The sequence below is a fragment of the Saccoglossus kowalevskii genome, chromosome 20 (assembly GCF_978046115.1).
Source record: "Saccoglossus kowalevskii chromosome 20, keSacKowa6.1, whole genome shotgun sequence".
NCBI classification, from domain to species: domain Eukaryota; kingdom Metazoa; phylum Hemichordata; class Enteropneusta; family Harrimaniidae; genus Saccoglossus; species Saccoglossus kowalevskii.
This window is the reverse complement of record NC_140660.1, coordinates 29,216,466-29,238,460: the sequence shown is the minus strand read 5'-3', so window position 1 is coordinate 29,238,460 and position 21,995 is coordinate 29,216,466. Positions and strand designations below refer to the sequence as shown.

The 21,995-nt window shown below is 36.9% G+C and overlaps 1 protein-coding gene across 1 annotated transcript in view; it reads left to right on the top strand.

The window, feature by feature from the left end:
• Positions 1–823: 823 nt before the first annotated feature.
• LOC146730199 (bifunctional purine biosynthesis protein ATIC-like) overlaps positions 824–21,995 on the top strand; it is a 50,254-nt gene continuing 29,082 nt past the window's right edge. The window contains exons 1-7 of the mRNA XM_085494337.1: positions 824–869; positions 3,332–3,458; positions 3,782–3,858; positions 4,292–4,358; positions 4,875–4,961; positions 8,067–8,126; positions 9,485–9,580. Of these exons, the coding sequence (XP_085350463.1) occupies positions 8,070–8,126; positions 9,485–9,580 (153 nt within the window). The 5' untranslated portion in view covers positions 824–869; positions 3,332–3,458; positions 3,782–3,858; ... (1 more) ...; positions 4,875–4,961; positions 8,067–8,069. The remainder of the gene's footprint in view (positions 870–3,331; positions 3,459–3,781; positions 3,859–4,291; positions 4,359–4,874; positions 4,962–8,066; positions 8,127–9,484; positions 9,581–21,995) is intronic.

The following is a 21,995-nucleotide window of genomic DNA, read 5'->3' as shown; positions in this document are numbered from 1 at the left end:
CACTGTAAACTGTAAAAACGTCTTTTTTCTTCTTCGTAAATTGTGAAAAGCCCTTTTTGTTTCCCGTAAAACCGTACCTGCTACCCCCCCCCTTGCCTCCCCTCCTTCATGTATGTAACATCGAATATTTAGTTTGATGATTGATAAACTTATATTCACCGCTGCTTTCATGTTACGTTAATACAAACATGATTTAAACTTGTCCCTTCCGGTGTTTTTTTCTTAGCCGAAATATACAGAAATAGCACGTGCGTGTGCGTAAAAGAGGCAGGTGAGACACCTTGCCGCAATGCGTTCTATTCATTTCCAGCGCGCGTGGTCGGCGTCTTTATTCTCGAAATGTATCACTGGCTGTGTTTATTTTGTCACGTCTCACAACTGAACGTCCACGCTGACTTTGTTTTGGCTGTATAATCACCGCATGGACGTACGTCCAGTCGAGCGTCTGCTTCAGGATCACCTGATCTCATTGTCAAAACACATGCGAATTTAGGAACTTCCGGAATCACATTTTTATGCTCATTGCAGAATGGCGGTTTGTCAGTATCTGCGGTCAATCACGCCCAGCCGGGTCACGTGATCTGACGCACAGTTCGGAAGGGTTGGAGGAATTTGGTATTTACAATGTTTACACATATGATTAACAACATTTTCTGAATTTTCATTTGTTGTTCATTATGTTGTTGTCATGAAAACTGCTATTTGTTTATTTTGTCCCTCCGAAATTTATTTATTAACAAAAATCCCAGCCCACACCGGTTTTTGAAAAATGGATAACCCCTCACATCTCATGACCTCAGGCATGACCTCAATTCACCCATGTGTTTCCGGTCAGTCACCAGACGAGAAAATGGCGGCGGTTGAAATGGGTGAGTTTGTATTGGCAGTGTTTCTCACGTTTGTCACTCTATTTCGTATCGTTTCTAATTCCTTCGAGGCTACACGACTTTTAAATGTAAAATGGATCGTTGAAATGTATTTTCACATGGCGGTTCATTTGGTGGCGTGTTCGCCGCAAATGCCATGTGTGTTGTGTTTTCGGAATCGGGGATTGCCAACCGTGGCTGGCAGTGGCTGTAGGGCTCATACCACTAATTGAATTTCCATAGACGACAATGTTAACATATGACGAGATTGCTATATGAAAATGACGAAGAAAGTTGAAAATATGGCTCAAAAATGGGAAATCAACATGCCAGTAATCAACCATATGAAAAAAACTAACATGTTGGCCAGCTCAAACTCTTGCAAATCTCAGGTAAACAAGACACACCTACTGTATTTGGATTGCACCAAGAGAAATCACTGGAAAAACACCAAGATTAGAACATCCATTAACACACAGAATAAACCCACAGGTACACAGCCGCTAAGTAGTAAACAAAAGACCACATGTTGGTCTCACCTCTGACCCAGTTGATTACGCCCTCAAACAGGGAGCACCTGAGAAAAATAATATTTAAAAAATTTCATTGGTTCTTGCTTCGCACTTAATTTCACACTACTTATGGCGTTAAAATGACGGGCTCATTCATCTCTGACTACGTTTGGTGAGCCACAATCGAGGAATCGTACATTTACCCAAAGATACTAGAAAAGTGTTTTTGATTCATCTTACATCTTGGTTTTTATACATGCATATGCATTGAGTTTATTTATATTTCCATTTCTTATGTTGTGTGTTGCGTATTGATGACATCCGGTAGAGGTCAGTGACCGCGTCCTGTGACCTGCAAGTGATCCTTTGTCGTTGGTAATTAACATAAAATGGCGTGCTTTTTGTAAGTCTGCGACCACCACTGTCGTCCTAGATATTCGACTTTTTTTCTCTTATGGTGAGATAATAACACCAATGAATTGTTTCCCTCTACATTGTGTAAGTTAGATGTGTGTTTGTGTACCACTACTGCTTTTCATAGGTTTCACTGACCGCGTCTCGTGATCTTTTGTCGTTGGTAATTAACATAAAATGGCGGGCTTTTTGTAAGTCTGCGTCCACTACTGTTGCCCTGGGAATTCGACTTTTTTTCAGATGCGTGTTTGTGTACCACTACTGCTTTCCTTAGGCTTCAGTTATTATTTCCTATCTCTGATCTTTATTTTTAAACCTAAAAGCAGCCTATCTCTGATCTTTATTTTTAAACCTAAAAGCAGCCTATCTCTGATCTTTATTTTTAAACCTAAAAGCAGCCTGTAAAATAAAACAAAGACAGCATGTTACTAATTGGCCTGTCACTCAACCACATCATGCTAACTAGTTGACCTGTCAATCAACCACATCATGCTAACTATCCCGCAGCCACCTCCCCCACACCTAAATGGTATAGTCCGACACGCAAGTTATTGGCAACTCAATTGACCACATCCTTGAAACAGTAGCTTTTAGCAGCGTGCATAGAATTACCTGTGGGCTGTGACTAGCTTAGTGTATATCAGGATTCCCATCACGTTGTAGAGTAGGCATTGATTACATTCAATCATCGACTGCCCAATCAAACACTGTCATGGATTAAAAGTATTTGTAATTATACTGGTAAATATTTAAAATGATTTTCAACAATGTTCCAATTTTAAACCATTACAAAACCAAACCCTTTCACTAATTCCTAATTTTTACTTTATTAGATGATCATCTAATATACATGTTCCAAAAGCCCTAAAAAATGTATTTATTGTATTTTATGCTGGATTGTTAAAATCTGCCTTTGATTCATTCCTAGTGATTGACCATGGTAGACACACCTCTACACATGTGGTATTAATAGAGTAAAAACAGTATTGTATGTTGTAATAATAATCTTTATTGTCATTTCCTCTATGGGACTTTGATTATAAATTACAATAAAGTATAGCAATGAAAAAAATTTAATGAAATTAAAAGAGTAGAAAACAAAGTTATTAATAAAATATAATAAATTAAAGTAAATGTATTATTGATATTGAGGCAGCTGGTAGTACTTTTTTTAAGTTGTTCTCTCAGATTTTAAAACAATCACGTATGCACTTAGCAATTTGAGGAACCAATTGTATACTACCATTGTTTAGTATTGCAACTATTTTTTATTTGTTAGAAAGTTAGGGAGATAGCAGCAATTTTTTGAGAAGCTCATTTCTTTCTTTTTTATAAAGACCACTTTTAAGAAGGAAGTTCTCTTCATTTTCTATTTCGTTGTATGTGTTCAGTTATGGTGCTGTTGGTGGAGGGGGTGTCATTATTACCGTAGATCATTACATTATGAGGTACATGTACTGTTGCCATGGACACCTCTACACATTTCTACTAATAAATATCGTGTTATAATAATATGACACAAATATTTTCTATTTATAGCTTTACTGAGTGTGTCTGACAAGACCGGATTGGTGCCGTTTGCTAAGAAGCTGCACAACCTGGGACTAAAGTTGATTGGATCCGGTGGTACAGCGAAAGCCATCTGAGATGCTTGTATTCCAATCAGGTGATGTCTTATTTTTTGACAAAATAATATCTTGTCACATTCTATAAATACTGACAAGCATTATGAATTGAGACTTTAGGGAATTTAGTTTTAACTTTCACAATCAACAGAACAAAAATTGTAATGAGAATCTCCTTAAAAAATGTTTACAGCGGACACAAGATATTTAAATACTCCCGCACCTGGTAGGCAATTAATGAGGGACTTAGCAACATCCCCAGACACTTTCCTAGACACTCCAATGACCGTTGTAGACGCAATAAAGTTACATACCCGCTCAATAATAATAATTTTTCATTTTATTTCTTGTTTTTGTATTATAGCGATGTGTCTGATGTAACTGGTGCACCTGAAATGTTGGGAGGTAGAGTTAAGACGTTACATCCAGCTGTACATGGAGGTATGACAGTAAATGATAATTTCATTAGATTTTGTGATAACAGAAAACAGCAGCTGTTGTTGTGATGTCTGTGTGTTGTACACAAATGTCAGGTGATTATGGGGTAAACCACATTACCAATATTAAATACGTTATGTCACATTAGAACACTTTCCTGTCAGCTTTTAGTAAATTACATTTATTAGTACAAACAGACAATCATTCCGCAAAGTATGGACTGGAGCAGTACTGACTCGCAACGATCTCTGCTGTGTGTTGGTCGATAAACGTGCTTTGTTGTATTCAAATAACCTCATTAATATTCATAGTTTAAATTTTGATGGCATAACATATGTAGGAATCAGAGAACACTATTGGCTTTAGTTAACATGGAATGTAAAATTTCTCATAATTAATGTTCTGTTATTATTTATTATGTGTTATGTTCTTGCAGGCATTTTGGCACGTAATTCAGAAAGCGACCGTGCTGACATGGAAAAACAAGATTTTAAATACATCAAGTAAGTTATGACAGAATGCCAAACGCTTATAAAAAATGCATCTCATTGGTCATTCAATCCTTCATACTTACCAGCTAACCAATTACAGAACACCTTTCTATTTGCTCTCATTGGTCATTCAATCCTTCATACCTACCAGCTAACCAATTACAGAACACCTTTCTATTTGCTCTCATTGGTCATTCAATCCTTCATACCTACCAGCTAACCAATTACAGAACATTTTTCTATTTGCTCTCATTGGTCATTCAATCCTTCATACTTACCAGCTAACCAATTACAGAACACCTTTCTATTTGCTCTCATTGGTCATTCAATCCTTCATACCTACCAGCTAACCAATTACAGAACATTTTTCTATTTGCTCTCATTGGTCATTCAATCCTTCATACTTACCAGCTAACCAATTACAGAAAACCTTTCTATTTGCTCTCATTCACAATTTGATTTGAGCGTTGACTGTTAAATATTATAAATATCTATTTGTCCCATTACCATTATGCTGTTTACCTGTAGGTTGGTTGCTTGTAATTTGTATCCATTTGTAAACACTATCAAAAGAAGGTGTGACTGTAGCGGAAGCTGTGGAACAAATTGATATTGGTAAGTAAAGAAGTAATGGCAGTTTAGCTAATATGACTCAGTATACGAGGCAATGTAAATGTATATAAATATGGGTATATAAATGGCATGTGTGGGTATACTTCACATGGGTGGGTATACTAGGCAATGTAAATGTATATAAATATGGGTATATAAATGGCATGTGTGGGTATACCTCACATGGGTAGGTATACTAGGCAATGTAAATGAATATAAATATGGGTATATAAATGGCATGTGTGGGTATACCTCACATGGGTAGGTATACTAGGCAATGTAAATGAATATAAATATGGGTTTATAAATGGCATGTGTGCGTATACCTCACATGGGTGGGTATACTAGGCAATGTAAATGTATATAAATATGGGTATATAAATGGCATGTGTGGGTATACTTCACATGGGTGTGGGTATACTAGGCAATGTAAATGTATATAAATATGGGTATATAAATGGCATGTGTGGGTATACTTCACATGGGTGGGTATACTAGGCAATGTAAATGTATATAAATATAGGTATATAAATGGCATGTGTGGGTATACTTCACATGGGTGTGGGTATACTAGGAAATGTAAATGTATATAAATATGGGTATATAAATGGCATGTGTGGGTATACTTCACATGGGTGGGTATACTAGGCAATGTAAATGTATATAAATATGGGTATATAAATGGCATGTGTGGGTATACTTCACATGGGTAGGTATACTAGGCAATGTAAATGTATATAAATATGGGTATATAAATGGCATGTGTGGGTATACTTCACATGGGTGTGGGTATACTAGAAAATGTAAATGTATATAAATATGGGTATATAAATGGCATGTGTGGGTATACTTCACATGGGTGTGGGTATACTAGGAAATGTAAATGTATATAAATATGGGTATATAAATGGCATGTGTGGGTATACTTCACATGGGTGGGTATACTAGGCAATGTAAATGTATATAAATATGGGTATATAAATGGCATGTGTGGGTATACTTCACATGGGTGGGTATACTAGGCAATGTAAATGTATATAAATATGGGTATATAAATGGCATGTGTGGGTATACTTCTTCACATGGGTGGGTATACTAGGAAATGTAAATGTATATAAATATGGGTATATAAATGGCATGTGTGAGTATACCTCACATGGGTGGGTATACTAGGAAATGTAAATGTATATAAATATGGGTATATAAATGGCATGTGTGGGTATACTTCACATGGGTGGGTATACTAGGCAATGTAAATGTATATAAATATGGGTATATAAATGGCATGTGTGGGTATACTTCACATGGGTGTGGGTATACTAGGAAATGTAAATGTATATAAATATGGGTATATAAATGGCATGTGTGGGTATACTTCACATGGGTGGGTATACTAGGCAATGTAAATGTATATAAATATGGGTATATAAATGGCATGTGTGGGTATACTTCACATGGGTGGGTATACTAGGCAATGTAAATGTATATAAATATGGGTATATAAATGGCATGTGTGGGTATACTTCACATGGGTGGGTATACTAGGCAATGTAAATGTATATAAATATGGGTATATAAATGGCATGTGTGGGTATACTTCACATGGGTGGGTATACTAGGCAATGTAAATGTACCGTACTCGACCGCGTTAGCGCCCATGCCCGGGCAAGCGCCCACCCCCTACTTTCGCGCAATTTTTATATTCGGTAAAGCGCCCCCCCCTTCAAAATGCAACTAATTTAAAACTTGGTCTTGCGTAACGAATCTTGGTAATCGTTTTTGTATGATACAGCGTGGACATCGATCGCTGTGAACATGTTGTGAATGCGTGGAACACGGTAACCGTGCGTAAACTACGCTTCGACAATGACCTGTTAATACAAGTAAAATGCGATAAATATTTCATGCCATATTCAGTTTACCTCTCAAAAATGGCTAGTTACTAGTTTTTTGGAAAAACCATGTCGTTTATTCGCTGAAATCAATTCCAACAGATTGTACTTCGACATCGATAATTCACTTCCGCATTGCGTTACCCGAAAGTCTTCGGGAATTTCCGAAGAATTGCGTTAGTACAACACAGCATTCTGATTAGTTAATAACCAACTTTGACCCATTAGGTCAAACGACGCTGCTGTAGGTCAAATCTGCAATTGCATCATGGCGGAAAGTGATTTTCATCGAGAGTTTGCGTACGATCCAACAACTTCGTCAGTGGAAATAATATGACAATTTGACTTTGACTGTGTTCCAACAGACTCAAATGTTTTGAATTCCGTAAATTATGGTGGTACGTAATTAATATTGTAATAAAATGTGCATATTTTTTGTGATCATTTCTGTTTCTTCATTGTGAAAATCAATGACGACGCAAATTAATTTAGTAATTTGATTTTCCCTCAAAGACGTAATCTGTCACTTGATGAATCAAAATTTTCATTTGCACTCTTTTTCGAAGGGCGTGCTCGGGTAAGCGCCCACCCCTACAAAATCGTGATTTTCTAAGTTGAGGCCCCTGGGCGCTAACGCGGTCGAGTACGGTATATAGAGACATGTTGTTTTTACTCAGGTATTAACATCCAAACATTTGAAATAAGGCTACATTAAAACAAATTATAGTTGCAAAAAACCCGAAGAACATTGTACATGAAGCACCCCTCTATAATATTTACATAAAAAAATATATTCAGTCGTGCTGCAAATTAATTATTAATTGCGTCATTAACCGTTTTACTCCATTTTTGCGTATTCTTGTGATCACGTGACTTTGTGTTTGCATAATTTAAAAAAATTGCCATATTTCCAAAGTTTGAAACAAGATCTTTATTATGGTATATGTATGGGTAAAATATATGTTTCAATCTGTAAATTGAGGCCAAAAAATTGAACCAGCGAACGTATGCTAACCCCTTAACTTGAACAAAGCTTACTATTAAATAAATGTCAGGGAAAAAACAAACTTAAACAGTTCAAGATAAATGCCAATCAAATATAAACCACTCTGTATATTCACTTAAACACTGTAATGTAATTTAGAAATTAACATAAATATAATTATGACTTCTCGTTATGATTTCTTGAATATTTTAATAATTATTTTTTTTGTAGGACATGGAGACATCTGCATGGGAGAGTATGCTAAAGAAAACACCTGAACAGTTAACACAGGTACTAACTGCATTTATAACATTTATATTTGTTGATTTTTTTAATCAGCCTCACTAACAGTTTTGATTTGTGCATATGAAGTAATGTACATAATTTTAAATGTCAAGCACTTCTGAAGTGTAGTGCTTGGTCAATTGTCAAGGTTTGGAACTTTAGAAATAAATGAGAGTTCTTTGGCAATAACTGAAAATTTGGCCAAGCAGGGTTTGAACAATGACTTTGTTATTGAGAGACAGTTGCTACATTTACACAACTGCATTTTATCGGAGCCCATTCAGCTCCAATAAACCCTTGGGATTGAACTCTGATAGGGTTGAGCCCTGACATGGCTCCGACCGTGTATACATGTATAGACCCTACTATCGGAGCCGAAATCATGCCCTCAATCGTCATCTTCAAGTAAACTCCCATTTCAATTATGACAACGTCATTTGTAATTTTACGTAATTTTTGGCTCAACAAAGAGGTAACTGGCCCTAATATCTATATGAGTGAAGAAATACTGCAATAGATTGATAGCTCACCGAGGAACAGAATAATGGGGTACAAAGTTATGCGACAAAAACTTGAAAGAACAACTGAACAAATCCAATGAAAATTGTTTAAAGACACCAAAGATAAAAATGGTAGAAAGCAGTCATGATACGGCGATGTGTTCGTACTAGGTTTAGGTTGACAATTGTTACACATATCTTAACAGTTAAACAATTACAAGATGGTAATTTTGCATGACAATAACTTAAGTGAATAGACTGTTACACATTCAGCGTACTTTAACGTATTCAAGATACCTAAATCATAATACAGTGCATTTTCTCAGACTGATTACTGTTTTTATTTTTTCTCCTAGCTTAACAGCATCATGTCATATAAAGAAACAACACAAGCATGACACCAAAATCATTTTCAGCCATGTTGTTTTCATATTAAGTATTTGAGGGCACTTTTCCCTGCGACTCTGTCAAACTGAATTGAACTCTGACAGATGTCTGCTTTCGTTTGGCACCCTCGACTGTGTAAATGCATTGGAGATAATTTCCCGTTATTCGGTGGGAAGAGCAGTAGTTCGCCTCTGATAGAATGCTGCCGTGTAAATGTAGCAAGTACCTATAACCTCTACTCTATCAGGGATTAGATTGGAATGGTGAATAAAGATGTTTGAAAAATACTTTGTCTCCAATGCATGACAAGGTCACGTCAATTTACTCAAAGAGATTTCACTTTTGGAGAGTTCACTCAACTTCTTCAGAATACATTGTAGTTATTTACATATTCTGAATTCATTGTTTGTATTGAATACAGTATTTTGAAATCAATTTTCAAATTTATCAATTATTGCTTTGTTATTCTTACTGCAGTCCGAGCGTGAGCAGTGGTTATCAAAACTGAAAGGTGTAGCACTAACTTCTGATGCATTCTTGCCATTCTGTGATAATATTGACAGAGCGTATCAGGTGAGTCTTTGATATGTCTACCAATACTACGCAGGAAATGTTTGTATTCAAGGTTTTAGATCAGTTTGGACAGGTTGGCAGTTTATACAGGTTATACTGGTTTAGACAGGTTGAAAGTTTACACAAGGTTAGATCAGTTGCTAGTTTATACAGGTTAGACTGGTTTAGACAGATTGAAAGTTTATACAGGGTTAGACTGGTGTAGACAGATTGAAAGTTTATACAGGGTTAGATCAGTTGCTACTGTATACAGGATTAGACTGGTTTAGACAGTTTGAAAGTTTATACAGGGTTAGATCAGTTGCTACTGTATACAGGGTTAGACTGGTTTAGACAGGTTGAAAGTTTACACAAGGTTAGATCAGTTGCTAGTTTATACAGGGTTAGACTGGTGTAGACAGATTGCTAGTTTATACAGGGTTAGACTGGTGTAGACAGATTGAAAGTTTATACAGGGTTAGATCAGTTGCTACTGTATACAGGGTTAGACTGGTTTAGACAGATTGAAAGTTTATACAGGGTTAGATCCAGTTGCTAGTGTATACAGGGTTAGACTGGTTTAGACAGATTGAAAGTACATACAGGATTAGATCAGTTGCTAGTGTATACAGGGTTAGACTGGTTTAGACAGATTGAAAGTTTATACAGGGTTATATCAGTTGCTACTGTATACAGGGTTAGACTGGTTTAGACAGATTGAAAGTTTATACAGGGTTAGATCAGTTGCTACTGTATACAGGGTTAGACTGGTTTAGACAGGTTGAAAGTTTACACAAGGTTAGATCAGTTGCTAGTTTATACAGGGTTAGACTGGTGTAGACAGATTGCTAGTTTATACAGGGTTAGACTGGTGTAGACAGATTGAAAGTTTATACAGGGTTAGATCAGTTGCTACTGTATACAGGGTTAGACTGGTTTAGACAGATTGAAAGTTTATACAGGGTTAGATTAGTTGCTAGTGTATACAGGGTTAGACTGGTTTAGACAGATTGAAAGTTCATACAGGATTAGATCAGTTGCTAGTATATACAGGGTTAGACTGGTTTAGACAGTTTGCTTGTTTATACAAGATTAAACTGGTTTAAACAGGTTGACAGTTTATACAGGATTAGACAGATTGAAAGTTTATACAGGGTTAGATCAGTTGCTAGTGTATACAGGGTTAGACTGGTTTAGACAGATTGAAAGTTTATACAGGGTTAGATCAGTTGCTAATGTATACAGGATTATACTGGTTTAGACAGATTGCTAGTTTATAAAGGGTTAGACTGGTCTAGATAGATTGAAAGTTTATACAGGGTTAGATCAGTTGCTAGTGTATACAGGGTTAGACTGGTTTAGACAGATTGCTAGTTTATACAGGGTTAGATCAGTTGCTAGTGTATACTAGGGTTAGACTGGTTTGGACAGATTGAAAGTTTATACAGGGTTAGACTGGTTTAGACAGTTTGCTAGTTTATTTGAGGTTAGACTGGTTTAAACATGTTGTCAGTTTGCCAGTTTATACAGGGTTAGACTGGTTTATACAGAGTTAGAATAGTTGCTAGTTTATAGGAGGTTAGACTGGTTTAAACAGGTTGTCAGTTTATACAGGATTAGACTGGTTTATACAGATTAAACGTTTTTACAGGGATAGATCAGTTGCTACTGTATACAGGGTTAAACTGGTTTAGACAGATTGAAAGTTTATACAGGATTAGATCAGTTGCTAGTGTATACAGGGTTAGACTGGATTAGACAGTTTGCTTGTTTATACAGGATTAGACTGGTTTAGACAGATTAAAAGTTTTTACAGGGTTAAATCACTTGCTACTGTATACAGGGTTAGACTGGTCTAGACAGATTGAAAGTTTACACAGGGTTAGGTCAGTTGCTAGTGTATACAGGGTTAGACTGGTTAAGACAGATTGAAAGTTTATACAGGGTTAGATCAGTTGCTAGTTTATACAGGGTTAGACTGGTCTAGACAAATTGAAAGTTTATATAGAGTTAAATCAGTTGCTAGTTCATACAGGGTTAGACTGGTTTAGACAGATTGAAAGTTTATACAGGGTTAGAACAGTTGCTAGTGTATACATGGTTAGACTGGTTTAGACAGATTGAAATTTTATACAGGGTTAGAACTGTTGCTAGTGTATACAGGGTTAAAATGGTTTATATAGGGTTAGATTAGTTGCTAGTGTATTCAGGGTAAGACTGGTTTATACAGTTTGCTAGTTTATTCGAGGTTAGACTGGTTTAAACATGTTGTCAGTTTGCCAGTTCATACAGGGTTAGACTGGTCTAGACAAATTGAAAGTTTATACTGGGTTAGAACAGTTGCTAGTGTATACAGGGTTAGACTGGTTTAGACAGATTGAAAGTTTATACACGATTAGATCAGTTGCTAGTGTATACAGGGTTAGACTAGTTTATACAGTTTGCTTGTTTATACAGGATTAGACTGGTTTAGACAGATTGAAAGTTCATACAGGGTTAGATCAGTTGCTAGTGTATACAGGGTTAGACTGGTTTAGACAGTTTGCTAGTTTATTCGAGGTTAGACTGGTTTAAACATGTCAGTTTGGTAGTTTATACAGGGTCAGACTAGTTTAGACAGATTGAAAATTTATACAGGGTTTGATCAATTGCTAGTTTATAAGGGTTGGACTGGTTTAGACAGTTTGTTAGTTTATACAGAGTTAGAATGGTTGCTAGTTTATAGGAGGTTTAAACAGGTTGTCAGTTTGCCAGTTTATACAGGATTAGACTGGTTTAGACAGATTAAAAGTTTTTACAGGGTTAGATCAGTTGCTACTGTATACAGGGTTGGACTGGTCTCATCAGATTGAAAGTTTATACAGGGTTAGATCAGTTGGTAGTGTATACAGGATTAGACTGGTTTAGACAGATTGCTAGTTTATACAGGGTTAGATCAGTTGCTAGTTTATACAGGTTAGACTAGTTTATACAGGGTTAGATCAGTTGCTAGTTTATACAGGTGAGACTGGTTTAGACAGGTTGAAAGTTTACACACAGTTAGATCCGTTGCTAGTTTATACAGGTTAGACTGGTATAGACAGATTGCTAGTTTATACAGGTTAGACTGGACTAGACAGATTGAAAGTTTATATAGGGTTAAATCAGTTGCTAGTTCATACAGGGTTAGACTGGTTTAGACAGATTGAAAGTTTATACAGGGTTAGAACTGTTGCTAGTGTATACAGGGTTAGAATGGTTTATATAGGGTTAGATTACTTGCTAGTGTATACAGGGTTAGACTGGTTTAGACAGTTTGCTAGTTTATTCGAGGTTAGACTGGTTTAAACATGTCAGTTTGGTAGTTTATACAGGGTCAGACTAGTTTAGACAGATTGAAAATTTATACAGGGTTTGATCAATTGCTAGTTTATAAGGGTTGGACTGGTTTAGACAGTTTGCTAGTTTATACAGAGTTAGAATGGTTGCTAGTTTATAGGAGGTTTAAACAGGTTGTCAGTTTGCCAGTTTATACAGGATTAGACTGGTTTAGACAGATTAAAAGTTTATACAGGGTTAGATCAGTTGCTTGTGTATACAGGGTTAGACTGGTTTAGACATATTGCTAGTTTATACAGGGTTAGATCAGTTGCTAGTGTATACAGGGTTAGACTGGTTTAGACAGATTGAAAGTTTATACAGGGTTAGATCAGTTGCTTGTGTATACAGGGTTAGACTGGTTTAGACATATTGCTAGTTTATACAGGGTTAGATCAGTTGCTCGTGTATACAGGGTTAGACTGGTTTAGACAGATTGAAAGTTTATACAGGGTTAGAATGGTTGCTAGTGTATACAGGGTTAGACTGGTTTAGACAGGGTTAGATTAGTTGCTAGTGTATACATGGTTAGACTGGTTTAGACAGTTTGCTAGTTTATTTGAGGTTAGACTGGTTTAAACATGTTGTCAGTTTGCCAGTTTGCCAGTTTATACAGGGTTAGACTGGTTTAAACAGTTTGGTAGTTTATACAGGGTCAGTCTGGTTTAAACAGTTTGCTAGTTAGTCCCCGTTCGGACGCAGTCCGAAAACGGGGACTTATATTTTGACCTCCGTGTGTGGGTGGGTGGGTGTGTGCGTGCGTGCGTCTGTGCGTGCGTCCGGACCTGTATTTTAGAAATGCCTGGACCAATCACAATCAAACTTCACACATACATCATACATGATAGTATACATATGCACGTCAATTTGTTTCACGATCTGATTCAAGATGGCCGAATAGCGGCCATTTTTGTGCTAAAAATCATCAAAAACAAGCATTTCTCAGCCATTAACAGATGGATTTTGTGTAAACTTGGTATATACATTAGACATTATGGGACCTTGATGCAAATAATTTTGTTTTTCAGATAAACGGGGACTTATGTTTTGCCCTGTGTGCGTCCGTGCATGTGTCTGTGATCACCTGTATCTCGAACATGCATGGACCGATTAAGTTCAAACTTCACTCATACATTACACATTATATGAGACATATGCACATGCATTTTTTTCATGATCCGATTAACGATAGCCGAATAGCGGCCATTTTAAGGCCGAAAATGCATCAAAATCGCACATTTTCACCATTACGGACCCGGATCTCAGTTATGCATGGACGAATTTTGTTCAAATTTGGTACATACATTAAACATAATACGACCTTGATGCACATCATTTTTGTTTTGGATCAGGTTTGAAATAGCCGACTAGCAGCCATTTTGTTTTAAAGAATTCAGTTCTGGATCAGTATCTGAGACATGTCTGGAATGATCGAGTTCAAACTTCACACACACAAGGTACATCATGTCACAAATATATATGTGCATTTGTTTCATGATCTCATTAACGATAGCCAAATGGCTGCCGTTTTAAGGCCGAAAATGCATTGAAATCGCACATTTTCACCATTCCGGACCCGGATCTCAGTTATGCATGGACGGATTTTGTTCAAATTTGGTACATACATTAAACATAATAGGACCTTGATGCACGTTATTTTTTTTTCCCGGATCAAGTTCGAAATGGCCGACTGGCGGCCATTTTGTTTTAAAGAATTCAGTTCTGGATCCGTATCTGAGACATGTCTGGATTGTTCAAGTTCAAACTTCACACACACATGGTACATCATGTCACAAATAGATATGTGCATTTGTTTCATGATCCGCTTAACAATAGCTGAATGATGGCCATTTTAAGGCCGAAAATGCATCAAAATCACGTATTTTCACAATTCCGGAACCGGATCTCAGTCATGCATGGATGGATTTTGTTCAGATTTAGTACAATGTGTTGTACATACAGTACAGTTCTCGCGGAAGCTTTGGCTTTTGTGGCATCATTGTCGCCTACGCATGGCTTCATTGTCGCCTCAGCATCGCATCATTGTGGCATCAGCTTTGCGTCATTGAAAATTGAAGCTCTGTTCGCCTCGCTATTTTGTGGCATCATCGTGGCCTCAGCTTCGCAGTCTCATGGCATCAACATGGCATCAGCTTCAACTTATTGTGACATGAGTATGACCTCATTATTTGCACGCAGAAGGGCAGTAGACAAAAACGTGTACAGAAGTTCGATATGTAATCGATTTGAAATTCAAGGCGAATAAAATAATATGATCAAGAGTAAAATGACATTTTAAAAAGATATCTTGTTTAATTATTTTAGTGTTGCGAGTATTGGGCACCAAAAACTTTGCGAAGTACATTACAATCGGCAAGGTGACGAGTTTCATATTGACTGGAAGGAAAATCGTGATAAATTCAAATCACACGATGCAATCGTCATTCTGATACAACACAATTTGTTGTATACGAAGTGAAACTGTTCTTGTTATAAAATTACCCTTTTTTCGCTCATTTTATTTGCTGCTAGAAGAGCAGATTCAGACTCCTCATTTCGGTGGTATTTTCTCTGTTTCGTTTAGTTTTAGCTGAGTCCGACCCCATGCCCGGAATACTAAAACATGCAATACACACGTACGCCGCCTGGTGCGTCGGCGTCGTCGCCAGTCATCTTGATACAAAGTTCCAAAACAAGTGCGTACATTTCCAACATATGATTGGATGGTTGTGGTGGCGTCGGTCTGGTAAAATTTGACAACCAATTCTCAAAATTAAGTCACGATCAGTGATCTGAGCTCGATCTATACGTACTTTAAAAGTATTCTCACAAACATATTTTCGAATGAAAACGAGCCACATGCCCTGTAAAAAAATCGAATAGCGCTTGACATGCAGGAATAATTTATTGGGCTTCAGAAAAAAAACTTGTCCATTTAGTGTGACCGTAAATATTTGGTGACCAGCCGATGAACAATTTGAAAATCATGATTCACCTGGAAGTCCTTCGATACTAAAAATCATCGACCCCAGTCTGGTTTACCTTATTTCCGAACTTGCAAAACTGATTTGTAACTCAGCCCTGTTTTTTTTTTCTTTTTTTTAACTGAGGTCAAATCCCATCCGTTTGTCAAAATATACTGATGTTTTTCAGTGAATAATTGCGAAGCCTGTCACAGCACAAAAAAAACTTTGTGAATCGATGATGTAGATTGGATGGTACGACGACCCTTCAATTTGCGTTAAATATGTTTTGTTACAACATCATTGATTGGCTGAGAGTCACCTGATCGGAGCACGACCTGGGTCACAGAACCATATTTGTCCGTATTATCAACAGGACTTTGCGAGAAAACCATACCCACATTTTCAACCATTTTAGCGCGGACGTTGCCAGCAAATGTCGAAAACTCGTGAATTTTATGAATTCGAATAAAATAAAGCTAGCGATTCGTAAGACTGGTTAATAATATATCTCCCGATGCTCTTCGATTTTTTTATTTCAAGGTGAGAAATGGATACTAGTAGTTGAAGTTCCATTGATTTCAAGGCGGACGTCGGGACCGTTTGGAGAAACAAATTACGGTCGGTAGACATTTCAAACAAATGAAATTATTAACGAAAGGCGAGATTTTTCTAGATATTTACGATCATACGGTCATATCAAATATATACAAAATTGACAAATACACAAAGAGGTGTAATAGTAGGTCATTTTTATTTTAGCCTTAGAAATATTTTCTTTCACTCAGTCCACGTCCATACGTGGGAATTCTATTTAGCTTCATGGTCCTTCGGCTTGTCTTCTGCTTGGGGGGAAACAACAATAATTATACAAACCGTAAACTCAACACAATCAGGAAAAGAAACCCAGACAACCATGTTGTACTTCTGTTGAATACATTTTGTAGCAGTGCGTCACGTCGGAATATTGTCTAAAATAAAATATTCAATCCCAGCCAAATCTAGGTCAAAGGGTCAGATTGCGTGCATATAATTATAGATAAAACAAAAAGTATTTGAACTTTTGACGGTTGTTCAACATCTATGCACGGTTACTAAACTAGTAACCGTGATCTATGAAAACCAGAACATTTTTCGTAGTCCGAATTTTTGCACGGTCGAAAATAAAACAGAATTTGACCGGTCAAAAGCGGAAGCGGTCAAGAGGTTTGGGGGAAATGAGTACAGTACTTCTTTGTTTGATGAAGCGATGCTGATGCCACATTGTCGCCATAATGAGGCCACAATGAAGCGAAGCGATAATCGCCTAACTTTTTAATGTCGCGACATTGATGCGACGATGAAGCCATAACAATGCCATAACGATGCGATGCTGAAGCGAAGCTGACGCTGAAGTGAAGCCAAAGCTTCCGCGAGAACTGTACTGTATGTAGGTGCATTTCGGTCATGATCTGCTTTGAATGTACATGTATATGTCACTCAAATATGAACGGAACAGGGACGTGTCATTGACAATGACTTGTTTATACAGAGTTAGACTGGTTTAGACCAGTGTGAACAGGCTCAGAACGGTTGCTAGTTTCTACAGGGTTAGACTGGTTTAGACAGTGTGCTTGTTTATAGGAGGTTAGTCTTGTTAAAACAGGTTGTCAGTTTGCCAGTTTATAGAGGGTTAGACTGGTTTAGACCAGTTTGAACAGGTTCAGAACGGTTGCTAGTTTTTACAGGGTTAGACTGGTTTAGACAGTTTGCTAGTTTACACAGTCAGACTGGTTTAAACAGGTTTAGACCAGTTTGAACAGGTTCAGAACGATTGCTAGTTTATAATGGTTTAGACTGGTTTAGACAACTTGCTTGTTTACATTAGGTTAGACTGGTTTGAACAGGTTTAGACCAGTTTGCTAGTTTATACAGGGTTAGACAGTTTGAACAGGTTCAGAACAGTAGCTACTGTATACAGGGTTAGACTGGTTTAGACAGATTGAAAGTTTATACAGGGTTAGATCAGTTGCTAGTGTATCCAGGGTTAGACTGGTTTAGACAAATTGAAAGTTTATACAGGGTTAGAATGGTTGCTAGTTTATAAAAGGGTTAGACCGGTTTAAACTGGTTTAGACCATTTTGAACAGCTTCAGAACAATTGCTAGTTTATAAGAATTAGACTGGTTTAGACAACTTGCTTGTTTACATGAGGTTAGACTGGTTTGAACAGGTTCAGAACGGTTGCTAGTTTTTACAGGGTTACACTGGTTTAGATAGTTTGCTAGTTCATACAGAATTAGACTGGTTTAGAGAGTTTGCTAGTTTATACAGAGTTAGACCACTTTGAACAGGTTTAGAGAGTTTGCTAGTTTATACAGGGTTAGACTGGTTTAGACAGTTTGAACAGGTTCAGAACAGTTGCTACTGTATACAGGGTTAGACTGGTTTAGACAGATTGAAAGTTTATACAGGGTTAGAATGGTTGCTAGTGTATACAGGGTTAGACTGGTTTAGACAGATTGAAAGTTTATACAGGGTTAGAATGGTTGCTAGTGTATACAGGGTTAGACTGGTTTAGACAGATTGAAAGTTTATACAGGGTTAGATCAGTTGCTACTGTATACAGGGTTAGACTGGTTTAGACAGATTAAAAGTGTATACAGGGTTAGATCAGTTGCTACTTTATACAGGGTTAGACTGGTTTAGACAGGTTGAAAGTTTATACAGGGTTAGAACAGTTGCTAGTTTATACAGGGTTAGACTGGTTTAGATAGATTGAAAGTTTATACAGGGTTAGAACAGTTGCTAGTTTATACAGGGTTAGACCAGTTGCTAGTTTATACAGGGTTAGACTGGTTTAGATAGATTGAAAGCTATACAGGGTTAGAACAGTTGCTAGTTTATACAGGGTTAGACTGGTTTAGACAGATTGAAAGTTTATACAGGGTTAGAATGGTTGCTAGTGTATACAGGGTTAGACTGGTTTAGACAGGTTGAATGTTTATACTGGGTTAGAACAGTTGCTAGTTTATACAGGGTTAGACTGGTTTAGATAGATTGAAAGTTTATACAGGGTTAGAACAGTTGCTAGTTTATACAGGGTTAGACTGGTTTAGACAGATTGAAAGTTTATACAGGGTTAGAACAGTTGCTAGTTTATACAGGGTTAGACTGGTTTAGACAGATTGAAAGTTTATACAGGGTTAGATCAGTTGCTAGTTTATACAGGGTTAGACTGGTTTAGATAGATTGAATGTTTATACTGGGTTAGAACAGTTGCTAGTTTATACAGGGTTAGACTGGTTTAGACAGATTGAAAGTTTATACAGGGTTAAATCAGTTGCTAGTTTATACAGGGTTAGACTGGTTTAGATAGATTGAAAGTTTATACAGGGTTAGAACAGTTGCTAGTTTATACAGGGTTAGACTGGTTTAGACAGATTGAAAGTTTATACAGGGTTAGAACAGTTGCTAGTTTATACAGGGTTAGACTGGTTTAGACAGATTGAAAGTTTATACAGGGTTAGAACAGTTGCTAGTTTATACAGAGTTAGACTGGTTTAGATAGATTGAAAGTTTATACAGGGTTAGAACAGTTGCTAGTTTATACAGGGTTAGACTGGTTTAGATAGATTGAAAGTTTATACAGGGTTAGAACAGTTGCTAGTTTATACAGGGTTAGACTGGTTTAGACAGATTGAAAGTTTATACAAGGTTAGAACAGTTGCTACTGTATACAGGGTTAGACTGGTTTAGACAGATTGAAAGTTTATACAGGGTTAGATCAGTTGCTAGTGTATACAGGGTTAGACTGGTTTAGACAGATTGAAAGTTTATACAGTGTTAAATCAGTTGCTAGTTTATACAGGGTTAGACTGGTTTAGATAGATTGAAAGTTTATACAGGGTTAGAACAGTTGCTAGTTTATACAGGGTTAGACTGGTTTAGACAGATTGAAAGTTTATACAGGGTTAGAACAGTTGCTAGTTTATACAGGGTTAGACTGGTTTAGACAGATTGAAAGTTTATACAGGGTTAGAACAGTTGCTAGTTTATACAGGGTTAGACTGATTTAGATAGATTGAACGTTTATACAGGGTTAGAACAGTTGCTAGTTTATACAGGGTTAGACTGGTTTAGATAGATTGAAAGTTTATACAGGGTTAGAACAGTTGCTAGTTTATACAGGGTTAGACTGGTTTAGACAGATTGAAAGTTTATACAGGGTTAGAACAGTTGCTAGTTTATACAGGGTTAGACTGGTTTAGACAGATTGAAAGTTTATACAGGGTTAGATCAGTTGCTAGTGTATACAGGGTTAGACTGGTTTAGACAGGTTGAATGTTTATACTGGGTTAGAACATTTGCTAGTTTATACAGGGTTAGACTGGTTTAGATAGATTGAAAGTTTATACAGGGTTAGAACAGTTGCTAGTTTATACAGGGTTAGACTGGTTTAGACAGATTGAAAGTTTATACAGGGTTAGAACAGTTGCTAGTTTATACAGGGTTAGACTGGTTTAGACAGATTGAAAGTTTATACAGGGTTAGACTGGTTTAGACAGATTAAAAGTTTATACAGGGTTAGAACAGTTGCTAGTTTATACAGCGTTAAACTGGTTTAGACAGATTGCTAGTTTATACAGGGTTAGAACAGTTGCTAGTTTATACAGGGTTAGACTGGTTTAGAAAGATTGAAAGTTTATACAGGGTTAGAACAGTTGATAGTTTATACAGGGTTAGACTGGTTTAGACAGATTGCTAGTTTATACAGGGTTAGACTGGTTTAGACAGATTGAAAGTTTATACAGGGTTAGATCAGTTGCTAGTTTATACAGGGTTAGACTGGTTTAGACAGATAGAAAGTTTATACAGGGTTAGATCAGTTGCTAGTTTATACAGGGTTAGACTGGTTTAGACAGATTGAGAGTTTATACAGGGTTAGATCAGTTGCTAGTTTATACGGGGGTAGACTGGTTTAGACAGATTAAAAGTTTATAAACAGGGTTAGAACAGTTGCTAGTTTATACAGGCTTGGACTGGTTTAGACAGATTGAAAGTTTATACAGGGTTAGATCAGTTGCTAGTTTATACAGTGTTAGACTGGTTTAGACAGATTGAAAGTTTATACAGGGTTAGACCAGTTGCTAGTTTATACAGGGTTAGACTGGTTTAGACAGATTGAAAGTTTATACAGGGTTAGATTAGTTGCTAGTTTATACAGGGTTAGACTGGTTTAGACAGATTGAAAGTTTATACAGGGTTAGATCAGTTGCTAGTTTATACAGGGTTAGACTGGTTTAGACAGATTGAAAGTTTATACAGGGTTAGATCAGTTGCTAGTTTATACGGGGTTAGACTGGTTTAGACAGATTGAAAGTTTATACAGGGTTAGATCAGTTGCTAGTTTATACGGGGTTAGACTGGTTTAGACAGATTGAAAGTTTATACAGGGTTAGCTCAGTTGCTAGTTTATACAGGGTTAGACTGATTTAGACAGATTGAAAGTTTATACAGGGTTAGACTGGTTTAGACAGATTAAAAGTTTATACAGGGTTAGAACAGTTGCTAGTTTATACAGCGTTAAACTGGTTTAGACAGATTGCTAGTTTATACAGGGTTAGAACAGTTGCTAGTTTATACAGGGTTAGACTGGTTTAGAAAGATTGAAAGTTTATACAGGGTTAGAACAGTTGATAGTTTATACAGGGTTAGACTGGTTTAGACAGATTGCTAGTTTATACAGGGTTAGACTGGTTTAGACAGATTGAAAGTTTATACAGGGTTAGATCAGTTGCTAGTTTATACAGGGTTAGACTGGTTTAGACAGATGGAAACTTTATACAGGGTTAGATCAGTTGCTAGTTTATACAGGGTTAGACTGGTTTAGACAGATTGAGAGTTTATACAGGGTTAGATCAGTTGCTAGTTTATACGGGGGTAGACTGGTTTAGACAGATTAAAAGTTTATACAGGGTTAGAACAGTTGCTAGTTTATACACGCTTGAACTGGTTTAGACAGATTGAAAGTTTATACAGGGTTAGATCAGTTGCTAGTTTATACAGTGTTAGACTGGTTTAGACAGATTGAAAGTTTATACAGGGTTAGACCAGTTGCTAGTTTATACAGGGAC